We start from the raw sequence: 11,152 nt of genomic DNA, 5'->3' as shown, positions 1-11,152 counted from the left end.
CACCCTCGGAGACCACAAGGAGGCCACACACCCGTCTATTTGGTACTGGGACCAATTGCATGCCTCACTCTTTTGCTATACACATGCACGTGCACACATCACAAATATGAGCCATTGTCTGTCAGTTGTTTCTGACAACTTGTGGGGAAGAGGAAGAAGACTACTAGGCTCGCAAGCACTTCTCACGTTATAGATGATGAAACGCGAGCGAGATGATCCTGTGTTTACAAAATCAGAAGTGACCCTGCCTTTTTATAAAGTACTTCTTTTACAGTGAGAAGCTTGCTAACTGCCTCTCCAGGTCTTTCTGACTGGGTTGAAAATATGCGTGTTTCAGATTCCACTGGAAAACTGATGAGGACTCTTTCCCAGGCCCATCAGCTTTGGGGTCTAGTAGCTCAGGGGCCACTGGAAGAGACTGGTCCTGTCAACTACCTTTCCTCACTCTGCAGTCCCTTCCAGGGTTGCAATTTTAGGTACCAGCAGTTTTACTGAAGCGAAGACCCGTGTCGCAATCGCTGAGAAGGACCGGGAGAACTTGACCAGAGGACCCGAGGGCGGGGCCGGGAGGAGTGCCGCTCGAGCTGGAAGTTGGAGGCGGCTCCGGGGCAGTTCTGCTGGGGCTGTGCTGAACCGAGACCTCAGTCCTGCCGTGCATCTGAGCCACATGGACCGCCTGTGCGGCTCCGGGGAGCTGGGTTCCAAGTTCTGGGTAAGGCCAGCATCTCAGGATCCGGGATCCGTGCTGCAGAGGGAGTAGTTGTCAATCGCGGAAGTCCGGTCTCCTGCTCAGCCACGGCTTTCCGGGGGAGACACGGGACTGGGGGCGCTGCAGCTGATCCGTGGGTAGGGTGTGTATAGCCAGGCCCGAAAGCGTCTAGGCACCCGAGAGGGAACAATAGGTGCCGAAAAGGTGCCACGATGCCAAAGCATCAGCTGGTCCGGACCTTTATTGCCACGCTTTTCCCTGCCGCGTGGAGGAGCTAGGCAGGAGGCACACTCCTGGCATGGTAGTGGGGCATCAGGAATTGGAAAGCTCTGGTACTTACTTGCCTGTTGGTCTCAGCACCTCTGTCAGTTGATCCCAGGGTACAGAAGGAGCATTTTGCATTTTGCCTGCATCCCATGAAACTCCCAGGACCCGATCCACTAACTATTGCTTGGTTATCCACCCAGTCTTCCTGCGCTACACCCTAGGGCATACAGAGCCCTGCTCAGTCAGGTATTTGGTATGGCTAGAGGCTCCATTTTTCGGGGGGAGCCACTATTTCTGTGGACAAGATCTACCTGATTGCGGGTCTGTAAGAAGGCCCTATTTACATCCAGGATATAAGAGAGAGAGGTGGCCAGGTGGTGATGGCGCTTGCCTTTAATCCCAGCACTGGGGAGGCAGAGACAGGTGGATCTTTATGAGTTCAAGGCCAGCCTGGTCTACAGAGCAAGTTCCAGGACACTGAGAAATCCTGTCTCGAAAAACCAAAGAAAGAGAGAGAGAGAGAGAGAGAGAGAGAGAGAGAGAGAGAGAGAGAGAGAGAGGTGGACTGAGCCCAGCCCTCTCCTTTGATAGATGGGGGAAATGAGGGTCAGAGAAGGGGCTGGCCCCAAAGCACCCAATTTTATGAAACCAGAGAAAGCAAACTACTGGATGATAACTCAGGGATGGGGAATTTGCCTCACATGCAGGAGACAATGGGTTCAAAGCCCAGTACTGCATGCACGCACACACACGTGCTCACACACACACATGCAACCTCTGTGGCTTCTATCAAATCCTTTCATAAGGCAGCTTGGGTATCCGAAGTGTGTGCATCCTGAGGGCTCCTCTACCTGGCAAGGCAACTGACGGTACAATCTCAGTTTCACAGGCAGACCTAATAGGGGGCGAATTTCTGGTTACTCATGGGCTGGTTTCAAAGTTAGACTCGGAATCCTAGCATGTAAGTCTTTTCCCATTATGACATATTTTGTATACATATTTGTGTGTACATATCTGGTGTGTGCAGATAAGTGTGTGCAGGGGTAACAGTGAGGTGTTGTGTATAGAGACGTGTGCTATTTGCCGGTGTGTTCACAGGTATGTGTGTAGAAGTCAAGAACCATACTCTAAGGTTGTTGTTTAAGCTGTCTTGGACTAGGTGGGCACAAAGTGTTTTGTGGATTTGGGAGAAGTAAGCGCAATAGAGTACTTTCCCCACCCAGGACCGCCACACGTCTAGAAGCTGGATGGGGCAGAGCAGCTTGTCACTCTGTATTTGGGAGATCAAAGCAGGAGAACCGGAAATTCAAGGTCACACTTGGCTACACAACAAGCTCTAAGACCAGCCTAAGAGACGGAGAGCTTATCTTCAAATAAGCAAACAAACAACAACAAAAAGTGTCTTTGGGGACCACTCTTTTTCTTTGGATCACTAACTGGTTCCAGGTCAATCATCCAGGCTGACGTGGCCTCTGTTCTCAAAGGCCCAGAGGTGACCCTTGGCTTATCAGTACATCTCCTTTCTCTGCTCACTTGGGTTTGGCAGGCGTGACTTCAGCATGGGCATGGTCACAGTGACTAGGCAAAAAGTTTGACAATCAGGAGGGCAGATATGCCAAGCCTCGGGTGCAGCCTTCCTTGTTCCTTGGTGGCAATGAAGCCCTGAGTAATCAGAACTGCTCAAGGCAATGCTCTCCAAAGCCTGGAACTAGAAACCTCAGGAATTCGCCCCCGCCCCTTCCCAAGCTTGGAGCTTGGGCAGGGCTTTAGCTAACCCAGCCTTTCAATGTAGAGTCTTGGGGGGGAAAAGGACACATGGCTGGTATGGCCCTGGTAGGGTCACACATTACAGAGCACTGGACTAAGAAAGAGACAAGAAGCCTGTGGCACTGCCTGGCTGAACTTTATTTTTTTATTATTAACCTCTAGGCTTTATTATTATAATTGTAGGAGACTTCATTCATTTGGAGATTAACAGAATGATTTATACATTATATATTGGGATACTTGTATCCGGCATGAAGAAGAGTGAAAGTGAAAGGTAGATTGGATGTAAAAGGGATGGATAACAATCAGCAGAACTGGCAGGTTTCCCATTTCCGAGAAATGTGTTGTGTTTGTTTGTCTTCAGCTACAGCGGTTAAATATGTCATAATGATCCTTTAGCCAGCTGTCCCACTGCCTGGCTGCACCCTGGCCCTGGAACTTAACACTGTTCATGAGGCCGTGTGGGTGGGAGCTTATCTCTACTGTGACCCTTTGAGGGGGTCTCTGCTTAAACGTCTTCAGTCACAGGGAACTGATTCCTCTGGCCACCCCAGACTGGAAACATCCTCCCTCTTCTATATGACCTTGGCTTCTGAAGGCCATTCATTCCTGGCTGCACTTATCCGTGGCTTCGTGTTGGGGTCTGAGAAAGCAGGACGCTTCTCCGAGTTCAGCCCTGGGAGTTTGCAGAGCTAGGATGTGCAAGGGGCTCAGGCTAGGAGGCTGGAGCCTAAGCTGTAGCTCAGTTAGTTACCCAAAAGGCTGGCTCTCTGGGCTAGACTTCCTTAGTGCTGTTTTGCCTTTCATTTGCGCCCCCTGTAAGTCAGCTGCACCCTTGAACCTTAGCAGCTGCGGTGAGGAATGACCGGGGTAGCCAGGAAAACCTGAACAGAGGAGAAAATGGAGCAGAGGGTGTGGTGGTCAGGCCATTCTGGGCCACTTGTCTACCCATACTTTCCCTAGTGTCTCATGGCCTTTCTTTCTCCACCTACAAAATAAGGAAGTGAACCACCTGCTGCTTACCTTGCAAAATGTTTATGGAGATCAAAGGAAATAGAGGATGTGAAATAAAGTTGGGAAGCAAGAAGCTCTGATGGCAGGTCCCTGCAATCCTATCGACTGGAGGGAAGACAGAAGAATGAGGCCAGAATGGGTGTTAGAGCCCTGGTCTGGGAGAAAAGGACTGGCAGACTGTTGGGGCAGAGGTTCTGCTTCCAGCTGTTTCCGGGGGATCAGGGAGCTAATGCCTGTGACGGATTCTGCTCCGCTCCCCGGAAGGGTAGGAACCTGGGAACCTATGACCCAGTGGACACACCCACCCTTGTATGTTCACACACGCGGCTTACTAGGTGGCATGACACTGCTCCTCCACTCCCTTCGCGTCATCTCACTGGGGCATAGTATCAGCATCTCGGAGTATACCTCACGTTTGCACGGAAATAAATTCCAAAGGCGCACTAGGCCAAAGGAAGACTCAGTCTCAAAAAACAAGAACAGAACATGGTGTTCCCTGTTTATAATCCCAAGATTTGGGAGGTAGAGGCAGGAGGATCAGGAGTTACAGGACAGCCTCTAGCTATGTAGCAAATTTGAGGTCAGCCTGAGTTACATGAGGTTCCTCAAAAAACAAAACCCTGCTGGGTGGTGGTGGCACACAACACCTATAATCCTGCAGCACTCAGGAGGCAGAGGTAGGAGGATCTCTGAGTTTGAGGCCAGCCTGGTCTGCAGAGTTCCAGGACAACCAGGGCTGTTACCACAGAGAAACCCTGTCTCAAAAAAAGCAAACACAAAACAAAAACCTGAAGAGTGAGTTCAGATGCAAGAGACCAAGGGTGTCTCCAGGATGGAGGAGGTTGTGGATTATCCTTGCTGGGCTTGCTGCCCCATGCTGAGAGGGTCACTGTCTGTTTTGAGATGGTTAGCACTCACTGGGCTGAAGGAAGTACACAGAGAAACCTGGACTGTTCGCTCTCAGAAAGTTTAGTCTGTTTGCATAATTCGCCTGATCCCATGCCCTCTGGAAGCCTAGAAATCCAGAGGCTGACGTGGCATATCTAAAAACAATCAAAACTGCCCAAAAAATAGCGGGTTCCCTGTCACTAGGGGTGTGTAGGTACTTGATTTGAAACCACCTTGTGGGAAGAGAACTCAAGCAAGAAAAGGAGGTGGTCCTAACTTCAGATTCTGGGAGCAACTGAAAAGAGGGAAGTTTGGGCCACTGGAGATTCTCTGGTTTCTTCCCCCTGATTTCTAGATTCTGCTTTCCCTGGCTTTCTCAATGTTCCAAATGTAAGCCTACTTAGCAGCAGCTCTTGATTGCAGGGTCAGGCCCATGTGGAAAAGATAAGTAATTCTCACTGCTTCCTCAGCTGCCCACTCACCCAAGGGAGGGACTGAGTATTCCTGTATCTCTTCTCTGGGTACTAGGTATGGAACTATGGGAAGTCACTCACCCTCGGAGTCTAGCTGCGCTTAGGTGGTTCTGGTCCTCCCACTTCAGCTGCTTGCCGATGATTCTGGGAAGTTGAGCCTCAAGCTTGTGGTACAGGGCCATAACTCAGGTGCTCTAAACCTTGGGGCTCTAAGGTTCTAAGGCTCTTAGGACTTCAAAGGTTCTTCTTTTTAAAAAAAATTATTTATTTAACTTTATGTGCATGAAGATATCAGAATCCCCTAGAACTGGAGTTAGAGACAGCTGTGAACTGCCATGTGGGTGTTGGGAATTGAACCCAGTGTTCTTAACTGCTAAGCCATCTCTCCAGTCCCCAGGGCTTCCTCTTGAATTATTAGGCAACCATTAAAAGGCATGAGTAATGGACAAGGTTCAAGTTTCGATGTATTGGGCTCCCAAAGGAAGACAGTGTCATGCAAAGAGGCTGGAAGTGGAAGGACAGTCTGAATGGACATCTGAATAGAAGGTGCTCACGCTTTAGCCAGCTAGACACCCAAGCTTAGTATCTCTTTCCAGGGACCTAATCACCCCTGCTGAACCAGGCCTCTGGAAAAATATTTCCATTAAAGCTAGAGATACTGAACCTCAGGCTTGTTAGCTTTGGCCTCTGAGTTCTCGGTTTCTGGCTGGGAGATACAGTCCCTTGAGGTCCCAGATTGTCTCCTGTTCCCTGGATCCAGGCTGAAGGCAGAAACTTAGGACAGGTGCAGCCTGGGAGAGGATGCTTTGCAAAATCTCCTGGCTTCCCTCCCCATCCTGCCCCCCACATGGTCTTGGAGGTGTGTCTGTAATCCCAGTGCTCAGGAAGCAGAAAGACTGACATAAGTATGAGTCTTTGGCTTTACTTAGTGAGATCTTGGAAGGAGCGAACAAAGGGCTGAAGATGTGGAGGAGGACTAGCCAAGCATGTACAAAGCTCGGGTTTCATTCCAAACACCACACCTGTGACCCCAGCACTTGGCATGTGGAGGCAGGAGGATTCGAGGCCTCTCTCAGCTACGTATTTCTCTTGAGGTCAACCTAGTCTACATAAGAACCCATCCCACGAAATGAACAACAGGGACTAGAGAGATGGCCCAATGGGTAAGAATGCTTCTTGCTCTTCCACAGGATCTGAATTCAAATTCCCAGAACCAGCATCAGGTGGCTCAGGAACACCTGTGACTGCAGCTCCAACTTCTGGCCTCCTCGGGCAACTGCACCCACAAGTGTAGATGCATACACAGACACACCTATCCATAATTTAAAATTACAAAAGCAGATCCTAAAACAGTATCAACAAAAAGGCATTGTAGTGCAAGCGGCCTACATCGGAGGCCAGGACTGAAAGTCTGTGATTATGCCCTGTCCCACAGGTTGCCTCCAGACTCCGGACACCAGCTAGGCTATTCTCTTGTCCAGGGCGATGTGCTGAGACAGGGTGTGGTTAAGAGTGGGGTCTTGAGCCTGGATTGGATTTCTCTTCCAAACCGGACATTCCAGTTTGAGTTCGGCTTGTTCCCAGCACTCAGCTGGTCCATCGCCAGACGTGGACAGTCCCTACGCCTCAGCTCCCTGAGTGAACTGCTCCAGGAGGGAGGACGGGCAGCGTGGGTCAGAGATGATCAGGGGATTGAGAGGGTTGATGCAGGTGGATGTCACACTAACACTGACAGGGTACCAAGGGGGCAGACTCGACCCCAAGGGTGGGACCTGGGACTTGGGTTACATTGCCTGGGTTCAAGTTCCACATTAACCGTGGGTCCCAGGTGTCCTGGCTCACAGTGGCACTCATTAACTAAAGCCCTTCTGGAATGCCAGCCCTTTTCAGGAGTGAGAGGCGTGTTAGGCTGTGTTAGCTCTCACTGGCCTCCCAGGCTTCCTGTTTTTGTCTAAACAGCTCATTGAAGGTGGAAGGGAATCAAAGCATGCTGCCCCCCCCCCCCGTTTCTGCTGAGACATGTGATCTTACCCATCAGTCACTTCCCAGTGACCTCAGGAGCTGTCTAGCAATGATGGCCCCTCACCCCACCATACAGGATTGAGGAAGTAATGAATCTTCTTTGGACAGGGTCTGTCAGCAGCCTGAGGCCTGGGAGATTGGCTGGCAGAACTGGGGCACAGAAGGCTGGAGTCCTCATCCCCCTCCCCTGCCACTGGTTTGAGTCCACAGGGATCTCAGCCTCGGTGCCCATTAAGGGGCATCTGCCCTGTGGTCCATTCTGGGTGCCGGACCTTCCACCTTATCAGCTCCACCCAGCTGTTTAATCTCAGTGTTAAGGAAGCTGTTGTTGCTATGGAGACCAAGTGGATGACTCCGGCGGGGGGGGGGGTGCGGGGAGGGGGGCACTGTGGGGCTGGGCTGCTTCCCAGCTGATGCTCCTCAGACCAGGAGTGGAAGGGGAGTGAGTGTTGAGGAGCCCCTTCCAGTCTGCCTGAGGGAGTCCAGGAAATGACTTCAACCGTCCCTGTCCTCAGTGACACTTCCACTTGGGTACTTTAGGCTCGAAGCCCCTTGAGTTGTTAAGATGGCGCTTAGAGAAACAGCGTGATGCCGTCCTGGTGTTCAGCTCCTGAAGCTGGGGCTTGGGAGAGCACATTACTTACTCATTCATGCATTTTGTTCAGTCAGCGTCTACAGAGAGTATGCCTTCTGGGTTGAGCGCCCGACAGTGACAGGCAGGCAGGTGGGAAGACAAGCAGGATGGTTACTCTGAGCTCTGGAGGTCCTGCCTGAGTGTTTTTCCTTGAGAGAAGAACCGAAGTTACTCGGTTAAGGTGGGATGGGGGAGAGAACTGATCCAGTCTCAAGACCCCACTCTCAATCACCCTGTCTCAGCGCAGCGCCCTGGACAAGAGACCTGACTCTGGAGGCAACCTGTGGGGGAGGGGGCATAGTCACAGACTTTCAGTCCTAGCCTCCATTGTAGGCCATTTGCAAGCCAATGTTTTTTTGTTGCTATTGTTTTAGGATTTGCTTTTATAATTCTCAGTTATGTATAGGTGTGTCTGTGTATACCTCTGCTCTTGGGAGAGCGGTTGCCCGAGGAGACCAGAAGTCGGATCCCCCAGAACTGGAGTTACAGGTGTAACTCTAGGCAGGGAGGAGCATCACGGTCCACCAAAGCTGTTCTTTAGCAAACCTGTCCTCAGGGAGCCCATATTCTAGTATGAGAAGGTAGAAAATTCATAACTGAAAACAATTCACTTGTCTCTAATGAGAGAAGGCGTTAAGGGGCTACGGAGAAAACAGAACGGGTGAGGGAGGCTTTCAGGGTTAAGGAGGGGGCTAGGGAGGCCGCAATTCTAATTAGGAAGCCAAGATGAACTTTCATGAGACAGTCTAAAATGGAAGCAAAGCCTGCAGTCAGTGACGGATGGCCAAGTCCCAGGGCAGGGTCCTAGGGCAGGCTGAGGCAAGAAGGTCAGACAAGGTCAGACGAGGAGGAAGCTGGTAGTGGTTTTGAGGGCTGTGTGACATTTCCTAATTTTTCCTTAAATGCTAGTTAAAAAAAAAAAAAAGGCAAAGCAAAGCAGTGCAACGGCCGTGTGGTCTGATGGGCATGGGATCTGATGGGCGCGTGGGATCTGATTGGCGTGGGATCTGATTGGCGTGGGATCTGATTGGCGTGGGATCTGGCTCAGGCTTCCAATAGATCTTTCCCTGTTGTAGTAGTAAAGAAAATGAAAGGACAAGAGGCTGAGTCAGAAGCAGGAAACCGGAAGGAGGGCTCTGGAAATAATCCAGGAAGGAGAGTAGAGAATGAAGAAGCCAGATTCTAGAGTGATGTGGTAAGGTAGGTTGAGGTTTTCTGTCTATGGGTAAGGATGGTGAAATAGAGCATGGCCACAGAGTTGTGTTTAATCTTTGTGTGTACAAGAGGTGGCTGCTTTTGTTTGAGACAGGGCCTTGCTGGTAGCCTAGGATGGGCAAGCTGTGGAGCTAGGATAGTACGTGTGTGTCACTACACCTGACTTCCCACCTGCTCTTTTGGACAGAGTGGATAGGGTTTGCTGATCTTGCTGATCAACTTAGGACATGCGGTGGCGGCGTACGTCTTTAATCCCAGCACTCAGGAGGCAGAGGCAGGAGGATCTCTGTGAGTTTGAGGCCAGCCTGGTTTACAAGAGCCGGGACATGCTTCAAAGCTACACAGAGACACCCTGTTTCAAAAAAACCCAAATATATAAATAAATGGAAGAAGAAGCTAGACAAGGACAAAACTGGGTTGCCTAGGATGATTTGGTCATGAAGGGAGGAGGGAGGGAGAAGGAGAGATCTGGAGGGATGGAGAGAGGAAGGAAGACAGTGCCCGTCGCCAAGGTAGGCAGGCAGCAGGAGGGGTCTCCCAGCTCCGGACCTGTGATGTCTGGGATGTGCCATAGATCTCCTAGCAATAGCTGTGGGGGAATAATCTGGGATTCAGGAATGAACAGGTGCCTACTGTCTCCAAGGAGACTGTGCCCAATCAGAACACATCTTCCACAATGAGAGGCACCCAGATAGGACCTTTGCAGGCTCAGAGTAACCATCGGATTCTTATTCCCCAAGGGTACTTGGTTGTGGCTATACTGTTAGTGTTTATGTAATGAAATATGTCCCCAGTAGCTTGTTGTCCTGAAGTGTGACCAGGTAACAGTTAGGCATTTCCATTTTGCCATTCATCGCTCCTTCAGGGAAGGTGGCTATGGGTCTGTCATTACTTGTTTCTGGAAAGTGGAGCTCAGAAGGTTGTGGGAACCTGCCACCATGACATGACTCGAAAGTGGCAGAACTGAGCATAGTGTTACGTCTCTACAATGATGACACGTGGTAGGTGAAGGCAGCAGGATCAAGGGTTCAAAACCAGCCTAGTGAGTTCAAGGGTTCCACAAAAACTTGCCTCAGACAAGCAAACTGATGGAGCCGTATACATCTACAGCACCAGGACTGTGTCCTCTGAACCAAGCGTACCTGCCAAGCATACTGTGGACCCATACATAGGCTCTCTCACCCAACACTCCCTTGTTTAACAGCTTCTGGTCTGCTCCAAGGCAACTGTCCTCATGGTGGAAGTGGGATAGGGGTGGTGCAGCACATGAAGAAAACAAGAGGAGAGCATGGAGTACTCCCTAAATGTCTGCAAAGCTTAGGGAAAAAGGTGTCTTATGGTCTAAGAGTCCAAGAATGGGTTTGGGGAAACTGTCACATTGCATGCCCCAAAGCCAGGATATTTTTTCTGGCTCCACCGTGTCAACTGTCCCTGAAGTTGTTGCCAAAGTCAATGGCAAACTATACCCAGGGTCATCCCTGTTACATACTTCAGAAACTGGCTTTAAGCTCTCCATAGGACAATGACCCTGGGAGGACAGGCGTAAATGCTGGAAAAGCTTTGGGGTGTAAGACTGTAAGACAATTCTGAAGCCATTTCTGACAACTCTGAATCCTCTCAGCCTCCATGCCATAGTGCTTCCCCTCCTTCCCTGGGAACCAAGGACCTAACAGCTACACTCGCATGTACTCAGTTCCTGAACAATTACCCATATACGTACGTTTTGATTCGGTCCCCTGGGAAACGGGGTCAAAATGACCTCTTACCTCATCTGATCTGGCAACAGCTCTCCAGCCAATTATTGGTAATAGCCCTTTCGAATAAGCCAATCAGAATAGTCAAAGAACAACCCCCCCTTGCTTCTGTGGCCCCTTTAAAAGTAGACTGTACCAGTTATTCGAGGTCCCTCAGCTTCCTGAATGCTGAGGGACCCTGTCATGACAGAATTAATAAAATCCTCATGCTTTTGCATCGGCTGTGGTGTGTGAGATGATCTCTGGGGGTGACTCCTCCTCGGTGTTTGGACGCTAGAGTCCAACAGTATAGCTCAGTGGTAGAGTACTTGGCTTGCTTGAGTGAGACGCAATGCCCCCAAAATGGGGAAGACTCTTTCAACATAGAGTTGGTTTTGTTTTTTGGTTTTTTTTTTTTTTTTTGTTTTTT

The 11,152-nt window shown here is 50.2% G+C and overlaps 1 protein-coding gene across 2 annotated transcripts in view; it reads left to right on the top strand.

The window, feature by feature from the left end:
• Nucleotides 1-424: 424 nt before the first annotated feature.
• The window catches only part of Abcc3 (ATP binding cassette subfamily C member 3), a 51,818-nt gene continuing 41,090 nt past the window's right edge, over nt 425-11,152 (top strand). For both annotated transcript variants that reach the window (XR_007594336.1, XM_050156658.1), the window contains exon 1: nt 425-712. Coding sequence is in view for 1 of the 2 variants with exons in the window: in XM_050156658.1 (XP_050012615.1) it covers nt 668-712 (45 nt within the window). In the remaining variant the exon portion in view is untranslated. The remainder of the gene's footprint in view (nt 713-11,152) is intronic.

Source organism: Alexandromys fortis, unplaced genomic scaffold (assembly GCF_014885135.2).
Source record: "Alexandromys fortis isolate MF-2015 unplaced genomic scaffold, M_Fortis_MF-2015_v1.1 scaffold_31, whole genome shotgun sequence".
Taxonomy (NCBI): Eukaryota; Metazoa; Chordata; class Mammalia; order Rodentia; family Cricetidae; genus Alexandromys; species Alexandromys fortis.
The sequence above is the reverse complement of the archived record's forward strand: the minus strand, read 5'-3'. Positions and strand labels throughout refer to the sequence as shown.